The 18,537-nt window shown below is 41.1% G+C and overlaps 1 protein-coding gene across 11 annotated transcripts in view; it reads right to left on the reverse strand.

Moving 5' to 3' along the window:
* The window catches only part of utrn (utrophin), a 190,445-nt gene that overhangs the window by 120,368 nt on the left and 51,540 nt on the right, over nt 1-18,537 (reverse strand). For 9 of the 11 annotated variants that reach the window (XM_038726936.1, XM_038726938.1, XM_038726937.1 and 6 more), the window contains 24 exons: nt 17,616-17,789; nt 17,279-17,434; nt 16,972-17,142; nt 16,292-16,471; nt 15,499-15,627; nt 14,518-14,688; nt 14,286-14,330; nt 13,953-14,108; nt 13,084-13,221; nt 12,841-12,936; nt 12,452-12,622; nt 11,772-11,944; nt 10,139-10,289; nt 8,959-9,134; nt 8,456-8,591; nt 7,856-8,005; nt 7,529-7,681; nt 7,323-7,424; nt 6,973-7,093; nt 6,268-6,485; nt 6,007-6,124; nt 5,527-5,732; nt 4,416-4,570; nt 4,054-4,243 (listed from right to left, as the gene is read on the reverse strand). In XM_038726936.1, coding sequence (XP_038582864.1) covers nt 4,054-4,243; nt 4,416-4,570; nt 5,527-5,732; nt 6,007-6,124; nt 6,268-6,485; nt 6,973-7,093; nt 7,323-7,424; nt 7,529-7,681; nt 7,856-8,005; nt 8,456-8,591; nt 8,959-9,134; nt 10,139-10,289; nt 11,772-11,944; nt 12,452-12,622; nt 12,841-12,936; nt 13,084-13,221; nt 13,953-14,108; nt 14,286-14,330; nt 14,518-14,688; nt 15,499-15,627; nt 16,292-16,471; nt 16,972-17,142; nt 17,279-17,434; nt 17,616-17,789 — 3,636 coding nt within the window. The remainder of the gene's footprint in view (nt 1-4,053; nt 4,244-4,415; nt 4,571-5,526; nt 5,733-6,006; nt 6,125-6,267; nt 6,486-6,972; nt 7,094-7,322; nt 7,425-7,528; nt 7,682-7,855; nt 8,006-8,455; nt 8,592-8,958; nt 9,135-10,138; nt 10,290-11,771; nt 11,945-12,451; nt 12,623-12,840; nt 12,937-13,083; nt 13,222-13,952; nt 14,109-14,285; nt 14,331-14,517; nt 14,689-15,498; nt 15,628-16,291; nt 16,472-16,971; nt 17,143-17,278; nt 17,435-17,615; nt 17,790-18,537) is intronic. The other 2 variants (XM_038726943.1, XM_038726942.1) reach the window with 1 other exon arrangement.

An 18,537-nucleotide genomic window follows, 5' to 3' on the forward strand; every position in this document is an offset into this window, starting at 1 on the left:
ACAACAATGAATTTTAATCCACTACAGTTCTGATTTGCACCTCCCTCTCCATACAGTAGCAACGGCAGCTGAGGCTCATGAGTATTGTAGTGTCTAAAGCCATTCGCCCTACCAAACTGACAAAAAAAAACCAACTTACATATATCTCACAAAGCCGAGATCTGTCGAACATAGAAACACTAGTTTAACAAAACAAATCAAGCACTTACTCGCTTTTTCATTCGCATCTTACAGTCTTCCTCAGCAAATGGAGATTGACATGGCCGTTGTCTCAGTCTCAAGACACCTGCGCACATATGGAAAACTGCAGATCTACGACGACGTGATGGAAAAGTGGAAGGAAAGTAGAGCAGAAGGAGAGACGGTAGGAGGGGCAAGGTCATGAAAAGATTAAGTCTTTTAAGCATCTTTTATCGATGCAGAAAACGGCTAAATCTGTAGGGAATAAATCTGTTGGAAGCACACAAGTACTGGAGAGATGATATCAAGAGATAAACAGGCAGGAGAAAAGAAAAAGAGTCACATATAAGCACAGATATGTGCACAATCAGCAGAGATTATCATAAAGCAGCTGCTTAGCTCCTGCAGAGCTACTGACCACACAGTATTACGCACAGGTGGGTATTTTAAACCTCTTCATGTTGTCTATGACTCTTTCTGTTGACTTATATTTGTTTTGAGTTGCTGAAAAACACTCCCTCTCTCCCGGCCGCAATACAAGAGGTATTTATTTGAAGTTAGTATGAAAACCTCTGTGTCGCCCCAAGAGCACCACGGTTCACACCAACGGTTCCCCCGTAACTATGATTCATGCATTAATAATGAGCACAAACTGGCACACATACACAAATGGTAACACTACAGGAAGCATTACAGCATTTTGCTCCCTGTTTGCCTCGTCTCTTTATACAAATCAGCGGAGACACCAAGGCAGAGGGGGGAATTGAACACAAACAAATTCCTTTAAACCAACATGCAGCTTACGTACGCAGCCAGTAACCATCATTTACTGACAGGCTCAAGCAGAGATACACACACACACACACACACACACACACACACACACACACAGTCACTAGGAGAGGGGATCACGATGAGCTTACTGAAGAGCTCTGTTTAGACAAGGTTTAACTGGCTACAGCGTCCATTTCAGTCATTCCACAGAGTATCGACTCCGCTTCACAGGGAATTACAAGGAAGACTGACTGAGTGTTTTGTTGGCTCTGTCTTAATGGCACTGACAGTACCAGGTCTCAACTAAGAGGCAGAGGTTGTAGGTGGCATGTCTGTCTAAATCTAATGCCCATAGCCCAAAAAGTTAAGCTTGATAAAAGCAGCTCCTCCAGCTTTGTTTTTTTACTTGATGTCATTATTGCTATATGTTCCAACATGTGTGCACATGTGTGATGTGGTCTGATGAAGGGACTTATATACCATATACCAGCTCCAGTAAGAGTCAGGTGATATGACATTATATACAATGAGATGATGGAAAATGAGTTTGCGATACCTTTCCCACAAAGGTAATTATTCCTTTAATGTCTCTGGTTGTGTTGGACTATGTTGCAAATTAATGAGCAGGACTGCTTTATGACAAGATCGGCTTTACACAGGATTTGCTAATTCAAGTTTCCAGAAAATAAGCTAAGCCACAATATATTGAATATAGACAATGCATTATAGAATGACATATACTGTAATAGAAGATTGTATCTATATAACTCATGTGAAAGTCCATCGCCAAGATCATGAAACAGTATTACAGTTAACCATTTTAAAAAGACTATGTTTAAAATGTGTCCAATCTACAGTATCTATAAGCAAACACATATTAATGGAAAATATGTTGGAAAATGATATTATGATTGATTTGATTATACTATGATTAGTATAATCATACACTCTCATGTCTGTACAGTGCGTATTTAGCTAGAGCTGGAAGGTAATTAGCTTAGCTTAGTGGTTGGCAAGGGAAAACAGTTAGTTTGTTTCTCTCAAAAGTTCAGAGATTAAAACCTGCCAACAACTCTACAGCTCCCTAGTTAACTTTTTGTATAACAACAATTTTGGTGGTGTAATTGTTTCTTGGCGAACATGAGTTTACTGCTCCCGACCACTTTCTTTACGCTATGCCAAGCTCATCACCTCCTGGCACAAGCCTCCATACTTTATGAACAGACAAAAGAGTGGTATCAATCTTAAACAGAGATTCAGGTGTTTATTAGTGAGCTTTAGAGGTTCTCTTAGGCATAATTTTGAACACTGGACGGAGTCAGGTTAGCATTTCCCCCTTTTCCGGTCTTTATGTTAAGCTAAGCTAAGCTAACCACCTCTTGACAGTAACTTATACCTAAACAGACAGACACAGGAGCGGTGTCAATATTCTCATCTCACTCTCAGCAAGAAAGCAAATAATTGTATTTCCCAAAATGCCGAACTATTTATCAGACACGCCACAGTGGTTTTAATTTTCAGGAAAAGTCGTGATTCCTGCGGTCCGGTCTATCATTAGTGCATCACGAGTCAGGGCCTAGAGTTTTGTTCATAATTCATTCCGCCTCCACATTTTCAGGAAATGTCAGTTAATGTGCTACATTTGTATTAGTCACTGCTCCTAACTCACCAACTGTGGGCTTAATATGAAAACAGCAGTAATAATTACAATGGCCTGTGGCCAAAAAGTAACCCAAAACTCAACAGTGGCAGAGCAGTCATTGTGAGTTAATAAAAAAGTTGGGGAGACAACTATGTCGACTCACATCTCTAAAGGCTCCTAGCCTATCTCTGTTTCAGTATCCCACCTTCTAGGCATCAGTGCCATCCATCAATCTCAACTCCAACTGAGCCAGAGATGGAAATGAGAGAAAAAAAGGAGGATACTGATAAAGACAGTGGGGAGATGACCAATTCAGACCCACTGATATGCTGGTGTGCCAATATTTCTTGAGATTAGCGTTTGACTGAGAATTTCAAGGTAGTTACTTTTTTACAATATTTACCACACAGTTGACCTTTGCGGTGACTTTGACAGACTTCTTCTGAATAAAATCCAATAGTATGCAGTATTTGTCCTTTGAAATTTTGAAAGGGTTTATAATGATGGATGATGTTCAACAGAACAAATATAGATCACTGTAACTGGCAGATAAACGTGATAACAATATCCATTTCTCCTCAACGATCTGAACTGTATTAGACCAAGACAAAACCCAGCCAGGCCTCAACAATGAGCTGTAAATGAATCCTCAGAAATCTTTGTGGCCATTCATGCAGTTATTCATTGTAATTTTTCTCCATAACCTTGGCCTGTTTTTAAATAATTGGACACTGGAAATGGGAGCGATAGCACTGTGGGATTCAAGAAAACGTAGCCAAGAATGTTATTACTGGACTTAAGCTTTTGGTTCTGAAAGATGTACAACATTGCAGCTTTTTCTCAGGGACAAGAAGTTTATTTAAAGCTTGGATAAACACACATACATCAAATAATTGACCATTTCTGAAAGAAAAAGAAGATTGTGCAAATAAAAGCCCTACAGCATATAAACCCGAAAGAGATGAGTGCAAGGCTGGCAAGGTCAGCATTTTTAAAGAAGACCTTTCAACTTCATTAGGATGTAAAAAAAATAAAAAAATAAAAAAATTAGATTAGTGCCCATTTTATCTGTTGAAAGGGTGAAGTGATTTTGGGATTAAAACCTTACATAGAGTATAAGATGATGTGCGTCAACAGATCCCTGAGAGAAGGTCTGGGTAAATGACAAGCTATTATAGGGGTAGCAAACACACACACACACACACAGAATTCCTAAGCAGCATAGGACAAGAGGATCAATGAGCCGCACTCAATGCATACAAGCACTCAACACGCCTTCTGCATGACCTCTCATTCACACATCTATAACCAGTAGCTTACACGTGGATGCACCTACACACACACCCCTGCCTCAGTTCTACTGGTGAAGGATGCCTTAATGAAGGATGACACTGAGATAATAGGCTAGCACCTGTGCATAAAGTCCACACATACACACATTATCTCTACAGCCCTACCTCCAGTTGTCGCCTCAGCTCTTTCACATGGGTGGAGTCCTGCGACAGGTCTTCCCTCTGGGAGGCGTCGGCCAGAACATTGACTGTAGTCTCTGCCTCCTGGAGCCATTTGAGGAAGGACTCCAACTCCCTGAGAGACATCTGCAGGCCCTTTAGTTCACTGTCTAGCAGGGCGTGACGGTCACTCGCTCTGCCAACCAGTAACAATGAGTCAAATAAGCGATGATAAATGAAAAACACATGATTTATGATTTTTACTACTGTAGCAGTTAGCAGACAACTAAAAACTTGCATGAAAATAAGCCAGTCATGTGACGCAATCAAAATATTTGTGCAGGGAGAACAGGCGAGTTTGTGTGCACCTATTGTTGATGCTCTTCCAGGCAGCGTTGTGTTTATCTGTGACCTCTTTAATCCTCCTGGTGTCGTCGGTGGAGTACTCCTGCAAAAGATGACTGGACAGCTCGTTGAAGGCCACAACTGTAGCTTGGCCGCGGCCCAGGTCTTGGAGGAACGCCTGTAAAACAATCAACATGGAGGCATTAGGATCATCATGACAGTGAAAATGTGACAGATGTGACTCAACCATTAAGTGTCAGTGTACAAGGCCCCTGTTGGCAATACTTTTTTTATACCACTTATTTACATGCACTGTTATTGCTATATATTGTTGTGTATTGGTATCTGCTTTAGTTAGACAAATTGCTATGCAAGAATATTAATGACCTATTATATGAACTTAATAAAAACTTAATTAAAATTCAGGCACTAAAAACACAAAAGAAATTTGTTATTCTACCGCTCAGCTATCTGACATTGTTATTTTAACCTCTAGTTAATCAAGCAGGTTACATAAGACCCAGCTGTTATTCATGAGGCCAGATTATTATTTTAAATTTACCATTAGCAAATAAGTCATCCGTATATGACCCCCAGGGTCTTGTTCTTTAACAAAAAGCTACACTTCACTATTTTAAATGGACAATTACTCATCATCACAAGACCACACAAACCAGGAGCACATAAGCTGTATATCTAATGTGCTGGATTCTGTTAAACTCAGTTGCCCTCTAGTGTTTGGTACCTGTAATGTGTCAGACAAACTCATGAGGCAGAACGTTTCCAGAAACCCTCCGCCAAGTCATCATCTCAAATTAAAATGATGGATGATGGGGGTGTACGAATGTTATTAAGGTTCAAAGTGATACTGCAGAGAAGTGATTTATTCATTCCCACCGTGTACAGAGTTATACATCTGTATAAAGGACTTCTAATACTTTGTAAAGTAAGTTTGGTTTGCTGTAAAATTTTTCTCTCTATTAGCAAAGTGAGCAGACAAATTCCTTTGAGTACATTCCTAGTTTACCATAATAGCAGGGATAAGGAATCACAGTAAATGACCTCAGGAAGGACAGGCGTTAAGACACCCAGAGGACATGGAGAGAAAGTTTAGCAGTGAAACCTTTCCCTAACCTTGTTGTCAGCAAGCTGTTTAGTCAGGGGATCTCTGGACTGCTGAAGAAGGTTGTGGAAACGTCCTTCGTTGTGCCCAATTAGAGCTTTCACCTCCTTCCTCTGCTCCTCCCACTGGTTGCTGTGGCCAATCATGTTGTCCAGCTGCTGGAGCCGTGCCTCAACACCATACTGAGTGCTGTCCCACTGGCTGCGAACCCTCTCCACTAGAGACAGAGACAGATACATATTCAACAAGAAGAGACACACAGAAAGTAATGATGGTAACTTAAGTGATGAGCATGAATACTAACGCTGTTTGAAACCAAACCAATTAGAAATAAAAACAATAAACAAATCCTGAGAAAAGAAGAAATCTACACTAGTACAGTAGTATTGTTTCCGTCTTTGGAGCAGCTAATGTGGTATTACTATCTGGTGACATCTTTTTATCAAACTATTCAGTGGCTTTCTAGTATGATCATCCTACTTTGTACATACGTTTCTCCGTAATGGATGTGCGAACGTCCAGATTAGAGGTCTTGTTTTTGATGTTCTGTGCCAGGGTGAAAATGTCCTCTAGCTGAGGGTGACGCTGTTCCAGGTCACTTTTCGTCACCTGTCAGGATGAGGCACAAATACACACATACACAGTCAGAGGAAGTGTGTAGCTCATAGGATTGTATTTGGCAGTTCAATTTCACAATAAAACTACTCCATTAAAAAATGTTCCGTCTGTCCTCTCCGCTCCCCATTTCTCACCTGAAGACGTCCCATAGTGGCCCTGATCTCCTCCGTGTCCCCCACAGTAACAATATTTGACTTAAGCATCTGTGTGATGAGAAGTAGCCAGTCTGCCAGTTCGGTGGCTGTCTCGTTGAGGTCGGTGGGCGCCACGGTGTCCGGTGTGTGCGGGGTCTGGTGGTGGGGGTCCTCGCTCACCAGGCTGGCCATCTGCACGGCTGAGGGGACCGCAGACACTGGAGCAGGGGCGAAAAAGTAATGTTGACATATGGGGCTTCTTTAAAAGGAAATGATGCAATGCACATTGAAGATGTTAAAGTGAGAGAGGAGGTGCTGTCACGTAGCTCTCAGAGGACAGTGGCATCACACTAAATCATGATGAATGAGGCACCAGGGCTTGTTTTAGTGTTTCACAACCAGGACTTTGTTGCTCACCTGTTATTTGTTATTTCATCATGCATTGTCATGCTGCAGATTAAGCCAGGCCAATAAGGAATTTCAAATCTGCCACCTGAGTACTTATTACCTCTAATACGAGTACATATTTATGTTTGTGGTTTCTTGTTAATGACCCAGTATCTCATTTTGTCTGTCTCATTAAAGGCTTAATACTTCATTGGGACCATGTTGAGTGTTTTCATCCCTACATCATTGATGTACCATAAATAGAGAGTTAGTAGAGAAATCAAGCTTTAAATTAAGTGCATTCCTAGTTATCTTTACCAAGCTGCTGGTGCACAACGGCATGATGGTGCTGTGTCCATGGAGAGACAGGTGGCTGGAGAGATTCCCTCAGTCGCCCATCCAGAGCTTTCCAATCAGCTGCCAGCTCCTCTACCTTACTCTACACACATGGAACATGCATGTAATTATTTAGTACAAAATATTAGCAACAAGAAACAGAGCATTTTTAGCTTTTAATAAAACAATCAATTAAACTTCAATAAATTATAGGAAGTAAAATTACCTATAATTACCCTTTTAGTGGCACTTAAACGGTGCAATATGCTATAATTATATGCTACAATTAGCAGTATTTCTTTATTGAATCATTTTACTATGGAAACAGGGACCTTTTCCTGAGGCAACAGCTGCTGCCGTCTCTGTAGCTCTATAGAATGAGCCAACAGGTCTTCCAGGTCCCTTTTCCTGTCCTTCATGGAGGCCTCCAGAGCCTACAACAGGTAAGAACTCATTTTAAGTACGTTTGTGTCTGTGATAAATGAATTTTCAGTGAGGTTACGTGTATTGGTTCTTGTGGTGTGTTCAGATAATCTACCTGTGCTTGGCTGGGACTCAGGCCTCTGGTCATGATCGTCTGGTGTGTGACAACGAGCCAGTCAGTGAGTCTGTTCATCCTGTCCTGGAACTGGGCGTGACTTTGCAGGTTGGCCTCCACCTCCCCCACTTTGTCCAACAACTCATGGGTCACCTGCAGAGGAAAAGGGGAGGAAAGAATGAGCGACAAAGGAGAGAGGAGAGACAGCAGAGAAAGGAGTCAAAGAGCACATGAAGGAGACAGGAAGGGCTGGAGATGTTGTAGTTGTCATGATGTTGTAAAACATGGTGAATATGAGCTTGGATATGGTGTTAAGAGGATTCTCACCTTGCTCCAGTTGAGGTTGATGGCTCTCAGTTTGCCAACATGCTGGTCTCTGCTGTGAAGGCTCACACTCGGACTGGCCAGGATCTGAGGGGCGTGCTTGTTAAGCCATCCGAGATGTTCATTCTGCGCATCCATTTCCTCTGCAAGGGCCTGCACGGAAAAATAGCACTGACCCTTAATTACACAAAGATGGATTGATTTGACGATGTACTAACAAAGAGTTATAGCCACATAATATCATTCATTGTAATTCATTGCAGTGTGTCTCCAAAGAGTGTGTCTCCAAAGAGGAACATTCTGGCTGAGGGTTGATGTGAGGAAGGAATAAAGGCAGAAAACACTAAGTAACTTGCATTGTTTAAACCAAAATATTTGCGACATAGGTTCTTTCTGTGAAGATTTTCAGGGTTTGACAACCTTGTGACTGAAACACAGAGAGCAACTTGTGGGTACAGTGACGCATATGGGGGAAAAGGAACAAATGAAAATACAACACAGTCAGAGCTGACCATAAAAATAGCTGAATCGACCAAGTTCTGGACCAGAAATAGAAATATCTGCACTCCCCTTGAATTGCACAAACGTTGGGTCTTGCTGTACCTTGAGTTCTTTGAGGTTTTTCTCAGTGGCAGTGACAGGTAAGGAGCTGACGGCGTTTTCTGACTGCTCCAGCCATATAGCCAGCCCGTCGCATCTCCTCGCCAGGTCTGACAGGGCCGGGTCCCCTCCAGCAAGCCTGCGCGCGCACACACACACACACACACACACACACACACAGTACTCAGATTAGGATCTCCATTTCCTGCAAGTTGCAGTACTAATCCTAAAATTTACATTTAAATTACTGTTATAGACTGATTGACCACACTGATAATGTTAGCCTGCCAAAGACTGATAAAAAAACCCAACAAAGACTGCCAATGATGGAGAGGGAGCGCTAACCTCTGTGCTATATTATACTGTAAATGTAACCAAATGTTATATAGTCAAGACACAGCAATGATATGTATCATGTTAGTCAAAATCCATATTTGACCACATCCCCTTAATCTTTCCGATCTATATGCAACGTAACACCCTGTGCGTTTCCGAGGATACATTACCTGCGCTGTCTCTCATGGACTTGACGGCTGACGGCTCTCCAACGTTGACCCAGGGTGTCTAGCTTTTCTTCAAGCAGGGATCTGTCAGGGGATGACAGCTGCCCAATTATCTGCTCCCCAGTGTGGGTCAGCATGGCCAGGACGGGCTGGTGGCTGGAAAGACCTTCCTCCAGCTCCTAAAATATGTATAAAGGAATGAGATAAAGAGAGCAAGGGACAGAGAAGGAGGAAAAAATAAATAAAAGGTGGAATCAGGGATCAATCAAGCAGCATAAGCCGATTCACTCAGGGCCAAATCCCCTGCTCAATCTATCTCTCCAGGCAAATCACTGATTGACACGTTGGCATGATTTGTGGCACATGAAAACTTAAGCTGCCAAATCTCTACTTCCACTAAGAGAGATTTAACTTGCCAAGACAGACCAGTAAAGTAGGGTGAGTGATTGTTAAGTCCGCTAAGGGGTGAAACGGCTAATTGATCTCTCAATTGCCATCCACTTGAACCCTCATACCATTCTCAGCAACTGTGAAAACGTGTAATAGAGCTAGACAGATGGAGTGTAGCTCGAGCTTTGCAAATCACACTGATAAAGGTGTTGATGATGATGGTGGTCCTGTCAGCGATAATGCAGCGGCTTCAGAGAGTTTAATTCCCCATGGAAATGAAACCGCTGCTTTAGTAATCAAACAAAGCAAAATCAGAGGCCTCTTCTCATCTTACTCTTCAGTTCACTTTTCTCCATTTCTCGCTCTGCATAATGAATAGTTAAATGTGCAGTGTGTTTGTTTGTTTGGTACAGTATACCAACAATTTTTTTCCCCTTGGGGAACAAAATGCAATTATTTCCTGTCTAACATTTCCGACCATCTAGCTGCTTATATTTCAAACATATTACTACTTCATCTTGGGAAGGTAATAATCTGAGCTTATAAACAGATGGGATGTTGTGGGTTTATATTTGAATAATTTATTATGATAAAAGGTGGAATGCTGTGAAAGGTTTAAAAATTGTCATAAAAATAGGTAAAAATACAAATCAATATATTCTGTACTTAATGAGACTTGCAGATGTCTCTGCGGTTGTGTGGCCAAACGCCCATGTGAAAATCATGCATGTAAATTCAGGCAGTCACACTTGCACAAAAGACATATTCAGGTGCTCCTTCACCCTCCACTGACCTCTTGGTGTTGTCGTGCAGAGTTCAGGTCTAGCTGCCCATCAGGGCCAATGCTCTCGGACAGCAGTGTCTCTGTATCAGTCAGCCACTGGCTCAGGTCATTTGTGTCACAGTGGAACTGCCTCCACTCCTCTATGGCGCGGTCAAAACTCCTGCAGCAGAACGAAGAAACACACACGTCACATTGTTGTCACATTATCACAGACATGAAAATTGTAAGCGTATCTTTTAAGTGCAAAAATGTATTTTTAAATTTTGTAGCTAGTTACTTACCACCACTAAGAAGATGTCATTCTGCACATGTATGTATGACATCTGCAGAAAACTGAGCTTGGTCAAAAGATGTGCAAACGATAAAGTGCGTTTGTTTGATGTTTTTACATCCCGGAGGGGACTTTAACCTGAATACACACTAACCAATGGGGACAAAAATTGAGGTGAAGATTTCCTTCGCCTGGCTAAGTATCAAAAACACAAATGCACACTGTGGAAGTTAATTTCAAGTGGACATTAATTTCTCAGATAAAGGGATCAAGATACTATACTATATCTCTTATATATAATTCATTTCAACGAGGACAGTGAAGTCTAGTTTTGATTGCTCCTTAATAACTAATAGCAAATATTTTCTTTACATCTTTGCTATTTTTTTTCAGTCCAAGTTGGCTTCATATAGAAAGGGATGAGAAACTGTTGAATTCTGGTCTCTTATGGTACAATCGAGTTTACCCACTGGGAAATTCCACAGTTTGTGATAAGGGAAAATGGCACAGTTGACCTCTATTAAACTCCAGAAAATGTCATCAACCTATGACAACACTGGACCGACTCTAATGAATAAGTCAGCATAGACCGAGAGGCTGATTACTTAAAATGCCTAATACAAAATCTTTATCGCACTGATGGTCTGCATGAGGGCCATTTCCTCTTACAGCATTGCATGGAGCACAACAAATCTGGTAAGGTGAGGAAATGTGTTTTGAATGAGCAATCTTACAAAATATACTCCATTCTTTTGATTTTTAATGATGCCCAGAGGTTACTGTGATTACAGACAGAGTGCTTTGGCATTTGTGTGCAATCTTCAAAATTAGCTTACTAGTTTATTCTTGCATGTGCACATACTGTGCTCAGCAAATGTAGACTGTTTATGCCCAAGGAATTGTGTTAATGGAAGTCAAGGTCACCCAGTATGTGTGTGTGTGTGTGTGTCTGTGTGCGTATGTGTGCGTATGTGTGTGTCAGTAATTGAATGAGTGAGTGAAGATGTGAATAGGCATGAGATTGTTTATGCCCAAGGAATTGTTTGGATAGTAATCAAGGTCAGTGCGTGTGTGCGTGTGTGTGTGTGTGTGTGTGTGTGCGTGCGTGTGCGTGCTTGATTGTGTTCCCTGGCCTCTCTCTTTATCTGTTCCTGCTGTCTCCTGACTTGCAGACAGCTGGCATTTAATATCCCTGCAGCATTGGCCATATATCCTGACACACATTCACATCTGAAAATAGCAGCTTGTTCGCTTCTCCCTGGTTTTCTGTGAAAGACTTATTCAGGTTTGATTCAACACCTTAGTTCAGGCGATCAGTGTATGTACAATGGGATCTGTTGTAGTGGTTATGTGTGAAGTTGAGGCACGCACCCCTTGCGGTGGTTGTACATGCGGTTCAGGCGGTCCCACTCGGTGTTGAGCTGTGTCAGGGCCTCTCCAATCTGGGCAACCTCAGCAGGCGAAGCATCCAGAATGGCATCCGGCTGGCGCTCATGGATCCCTGTGACCTGCTCACCAAGACGCTCTAGACTATCTTTGATATTCTACAAGAAGACAAATGCAAGATGAAGGAAAAGTAACCGCAAGGTTGGAGAGGTAGGGGGAAAACTCGAATTAAAGCAGCGGCTAGGAAGTTCACAAAGGAAGTAGAATGTTAAGTGGCGCTAACAGAAGAAAATCACATCACTTCAGTTGTAGCAGCTGATTATCTGAGACAGGCTGACTTTAATATTTTGCTGATCACTTCTAAAGAAAGGACAGATTTGCCCCGTGGTCTTATTCTGGAGTTTAATTCTTTATGGGACTGAGTAAAAGCTTAAATTCCCCAAAAAAAGTGATTACAATTTTAACGACAGATTTAAGGCCTTGGATATCAACACTTTGCACCTCAAGGTGCAGAACTAGCGCTTTGTATTAAATAATTTCCTCTATTTCTACTGCAAACGTGCCTAAACATGTTTAACTTTATGAAAACAGTTTAATATCTTTTGTGACATGTTTATAATGACAATTTTTGACTTAGCAGGTTGGGTATATGAGCGACGACCCACCCTCAGAGTGTCCTCCTGGGTAGAAAAGTCTTCATAGAGCCCACCACTGAGCTCAGAGGAGTTCAGAAGCAATTCGTTGTCTGCCATGGCGAGGAGCACTTTGTTGATGTCCAACAGGTAGTCGGAGGGTTTTAGAGAGGGAGCGCTGCTACGCTCCACTGAAGACATCTCCTACGTCACACAGGAGAAGGAGAAAAACACAGGACAGAGGGAAGTGAGAGAGGAAAACTGTAACTGCTATAATACCTATTGTACCACATGATAATACAGACTATGCTGAACCAACACTATAGTCAACCCATGCAAGCACTTACAGAAGAAGACACAACCCCACGATTAAACTGTAAACTGTACAAAACATGTGCTTATGCATGTGTGAATCCCCTCACCTCCACTGAAAATTGTCTTCTCTGCTCTGTGAAGGTGTGAGTAGATGACAAATCCACGGACACTTCCACCTGCCGGATTTGTAGTACCCTCAACTCCTAAAGCAAGCAATTTGACCAAACCACAACAGTGCACAAATGGCAAACACAATATGACAGTTAGCTGTGTTTTCATAGATAAAAAAAAAACATTTCAGTATATGTCCTGCATAAGGAAGACACAGCATATTTTGTGATGCATCTCACCCTGCGTGCGGAATATTGGCTCTGCAGCCGGAGCAGGAGAAGTCTCAACTCTTCTCTCTGGCCGTCGTCTGAAGTTTGCTGAAGCAGTTCTTCTCCTCTTCTCAGCAAGTCTTCCACACTGGCTTTTTCCTCATCCATCTGGTGCAGAGAGCGACAAATGAATGAGCTCAAGAGATTCAGATGAGATGTTTGTTTGTTTTTTGTTTTTTAAATAGAGCAGTCTTCAATACATCCTAAATCTATATATTAATTCAGTTAGCATAGAACATAACAACCTACACACCAGAAACTGTCATTAGCTTAGTAAGTTCCTCCTTTGCTAAACAAGCAACAAGTTCAGACGCTGTAGACACTCATGAAAATACTGTTTACAACATAACAAGAGCTTGCTCTGGCATGCTGACCTTGCTTTGGACTGGTCAGGTTTGCTTAACGTCATAAACCTTGATAACACCGCTTGAATTCCAGACTTGTTTGACCTTGAAATATCCAATCAAAGCTTTTCTTATCAGGTGCAGCTTTATATAGCCAGTGGCCTGTCATCTTCTTCATAGAAAATCTCATTCTCAATTGTCAGTCTCAGAGTGAGAATAATAAGCAACCTGGGGCAATTTTCTCTGTGTTTTCAAATTTCTCTGTGAAATTATTAGATGGCTAACCTTTACCGCAACCAAACAATGGACAGAGCGCCTATTTCCCTATCTGCAATACGCCAACATTTGGTGCTCTATTTTAATGAAGGAATTACTACTTTTCTGCTTATGCCTAGTCTGTGTACGTATCTCATAATTTTACCATCATTAACAGTCATCATCACTGTGAGTACTTTATTTGAAATTTTTTAAAAAAGCACAAAATTGAAAGGTGACCTTGTGTACCTTGTCATCGTCCAGGACATTTACTGGGTCTTGCTGCTGCTGCAGAGCCATCAGCGTGTCCTGAAGCTCAGCTTGAAGCTCCTTCACCTCACTGAGGACCAGAGCATCAGCAGGACTCTCTGCTCGGATCTCCTGGCTGTGAATGACCTGATGACAGAGCACAAACGTACCTCAGGTCAAGACAGGTAAAATAAATGCAATTATCTGAATGCACGCTCAAAAGATTTTTTGAGAAACTTTTTTTGGACTTTTCTCTAAAAAGTCTATTTAAGTCTATATATCTTCTATATTCTTTGTCAAAACCTGTACTACTCTTTCTTGTACCTGCTGGTTTAACTCCACACCACCTGACTCCAGACTGGTCATCATCTGAACACCAAAAGACAAGAAAAAGATGGAGTGACAGTACAGACTTTGTATGTGAGACTCTAACCTTTTTTCTGTGAGTGTAGCACTATTAAATTCCACACTGAATCCACATTAGTAAAGCTGGTGATGGATGTTTGCTTGTTTGATGCAGTGATTTTCGGTTTTCATACAGTTTGTGCTTTTGTACCTTCGCAGTTTTGATGTGTTGGGAGACTTTGTCGAAGTTGCAGTTGAGCTCAGCCAGTTTAGGCTCCACCACATCTCGGCAGGCAGGCCCCCTGCTGGTCATCAGGATGATGGCCTGGTCCTTCACGTTGTCCACGCGCAGACTGATGTCCTCCAGCTCCTCTAGCATGCTCTGAGGACAGACCATAGAGTAGCGGGTCATCTATTTATCTATCAGTTCTATCAGCTATCAGTCATTCTCTCTCAGACTGGATGGTAGTGTAGCCTTGGTTCAGACCAAAGAGCTCAGCACAGCATGTACTAATCAAGGTTAGCAGCCTGCGGTACTAGCTGATATTTATTGGAGACCTTCAGTTGTCATGGAAGGGAAGGGTTAAGAATTTAATATAACTGCAAGATAAATTACTTGACACTAAAAAATAAAAGGTTAAGCTTCTCCTCTTTCCACATTTAGCCACTTTCTTCAGACTTCAACAAACCTCTCTCTTGGCCCACCCCGATTAGCTCTCAGTCTCTTTTTTATTCCATTTGGTAACACATGGTGAAGTTGGCGATTATTAAGAACAATACAAAAAAAACTTAATAGTGTCCAAATATGTGTGCTTCTTAAAAATTTCCATCTTACCCAAGCATAAAACACTTCTGCTGTGAACAATCCAAAATGGGGCATTTAGCATTAAAATCTCTCCACCACAAGGTAACAGGATGGATCCTAGCAGAATGCATTTCCTTGCCAGAGGTAGTGATTTCCATAAAGCAATTATAAACTACTATTACATACTTCTAACCTTGTCATGGTATGAACTCTGGCAGTTCTTATATTTACTTGACACTACAGTCAATGAAAAATAGTATAAACTCAATACTTATGATAATATGGAAAAGACAGATTTTAACTATCCTTCATGTACCATGTCCTGTATCCACACTTTTTCTTCATACTAATGTTTTCTCTCTCACACGACTCCCTCTGACGACTTACCTTGACCACCTTTTCCCTCTCTGTCGGGGCGAGCCGCTCAGCCTCATCCAGGTGGATCTGGGTCTGGTAAAGCCAGGTGCTGATGTGAGCCAAGTTCTCATCGAATATTTCCACTTCATTCTGGTGACTCTGCAGACATACAATGAAAAAACAGAGCTCTGTGTTTCCATAAGGAATACAAACATGAATTACTGTTAAAAAGGTCCTCCTGTGTTTTCCCTATTTTCTACTTAATCTAAAACAAAGACAATTATGTTAATAATGACTTTCTGAGTTTTCCACAACCTTTACATGACTTGCTGCACAATCACACGAAGAAGTACGTCTTAGTTTAAATAAAATGGTGAATATATCTTTACTGAAGAGGTAATTTGGGTGTCCCTGTTTTGTTCTTGATTTGAAGTGTATGTCTTTGCCCAGCTACTGCAATAACTTGACTTACACAGCATAATGAGGAAATGTTTTATTTTGGTTGTAAATCTTTTTTTTTTCCTTTCAACTTCACATGTGCTTAAATTATTCCAGCACATTTGATAGGACTTATAAATGCAGCAATAATTAAAATAATTATTATTACACAGAATAATTGCATACTAAATGGCACAGCCAAGTATCCTCTGTACACTTGTATCCTCTGTACACTTGCAAATAACGGCAAGTAAAAGCATTGTTTAAGCATATCGCTATAAAACTTAAAGCAGGAGGGAGAATCAACTTACTCAGAGGACATTAAATAAGTAACACAGCAACTCTTTATTTATTAAGCCTTGCTGCATAAAATATTTGCACTCACCAGCACAGCACTAAGCCAGTCCTCGGTCCAGGTGCGGACGCGGCCCCAGGCTTCATTGAGGCCAAAGAGTTTGTCCTCCAACTGAGCCTCGCTGCCCTCCACAAGAGTCTGCAGACCAGCACTGGTCTCCATCAGGCTGGACAACTCAACCTTACGACGCTCCGATTCCTTCAGCAGGCCCTGGTGGAGGGACGGACACACACACACACACACACACACACACACAGTGTAAATCAAACCATAAATAAGGCATAAAATACAGGTAACATAAACCAAACATAATACCATGAATTTAATTTATTCCCCCTTTAACTGCATATACATTTTAAAACTGTTACTTACTCATACTTATGTATGAACTTGTGACTCATTTTAAACTCATACTGTTTCAGTTTTAATACCATTGTACAGTGTGTAGGATCATATAAAATTTTAAGTCCTTTTCACTGAATTGGGATCTCAGAGATGGGATGAGTACCAATAGCATGACAAAAAGCATCCGTATAATTCTGACCACCTTTTCTCCATTTAAAGGGTGGATATGGATTCAATCAATGTTTTTTAATACTGTAGCTGTCCTCTTTTCAGACTGTCTCTCTGCACCACCTACTGGCTGGAAGCAGAAGCACTTCTTTGCACCCTCTGAAGACATGTGATAAAAGGTTTGGTAAGTTACTCACATTAGCCCATGCTATCTCAGCATCAATGTCAGCTGGCATGTCTCCACAGCTGTTCTTCTGCTGGAGCTGAGCCTCATTGGTGGTCAGCCACTCTTGCAGGGCGGCGCTCTCCTTCTGGAACTTTTGAGACAGAGACAAAGCTTTTTCCAGGTCCTGCTTACCCTCTGTCACCTGTAAAGAGAAGATAAATGAAGTTGACTTAAAATGGAGATAGAGATATTTAATATTACTTATAATCCTACACGAGCTGCGTTTAGTAGAATGAGGTGAATTCATATGCTTTAAATGTTCCCTAAAAATATGTTACCTGTGCCCCCAGGTCATTGTAGAGCAGTTTGAGAGCAGTGAGCTGTTCGTCCATGCCCTTCGGGTTTTCCGTCTGCTGTTTCTGTACAATCTGTCGACCTGTCTTTATCACCGTCTCCACCTCCAGCTTCACCTCACTCAGCAACTTGTAAAGTTTCTATAAATAAATTAAAAATGAAAATGAGCCTATGACTGAGGTACTTTTGTCTGCATAAATAGGTAGCTATTTATGTTTATGTATCTTTAAATAATTGTATACCGCGTTGAACATTTGTAAAACACAGAACAATTCATCCAATCAGCAATTGTTTAAAAGAGAGAAAGTTTGCAGCTCTCACCATGCAACCACTGAGGTGGGACTGGATTTTTTCTGGATCCACATCCCCGACATCCAGAATGTGCAGCTCAGCCTTGGCGCCATCCAGGACCCTCTTACAGTCCAACATGCGCTGCTCAAAGTTAGCTGGCTTCTGGAACAGCTGGTACTTTGTGGAGATCTCCCTAAGTTTCCTCTGCAGTGGGGGAAATGAGAGATTTCTAAAGGTCATATAATTGGAATATCATCAAAAAGTTGATTTATTCCATTCAAAAAGTGAAACTTGGATATTATATTCACTCATCACACACAGACTGATATATTTCAAATGTTTATTTCATTTAATTGTGATGATTAAAAGAATGATGAAAATCCCAAATTCAGTATCTCCGAAAATTAGAATATTATAATAATAATAATAATAATAATAATAATAATCCTTATTTGTAGAGCACTTTTCAAAAACAAGTTACAAAGTGCTTTAACAAGTGTAAAGAATAATACAAAAAAGATAAGAGCATGAAAATTTAATATAAAATTAGTAAAATACAATAAAATAAAAGGGATAAAATAAAGTCAAATAAGATCGGGAAAGGCTCTCCTATAAAAGTATGTTTTAAGAAGGGACTTAAAAGAGTTCACCGACTCAGCCGACCTGATTTCCTCGGGCAGGCTGTTCCAGAGCCTCGGGGCCCTGACAGAAAACGCTCTGTCCCCTTTAGTTTTCAGTCGAGACTCTGGAACAGACAACAGACCTCTGCCCGAGGATCTCAAGGTACGTGCTGGTGCGTATGGGACTAAAAGGTCAGAAATATAACAAGGCGAGAGGCCATGAAGAGCTTTAAAAGTGATCAATAGAATTTTAAAGTCAATTCTAAAACATACTGGGAGCCAATGTAATGAAGCTAAAATAGGAGTAATGTGGTCATATTTCTTTGTTCTGG

This window comes from Micropterus salmoides, unplaced genomic scaffold (genome assembly GCF_014851395.1).
Source record: "Micropterus salmoides isolate LMB-PRFRI ecotype aquatic unplaced genomic scaffold, ASM1485139v1 Ms_hic_scaffold_18, whole genome shotgun sequence".
NCBI lineage: Eukaryota > Metazoa > Chordata > Actinopteri > Centrarchiformes > Centrarchidae > Micropterus > Micropterus salmoides.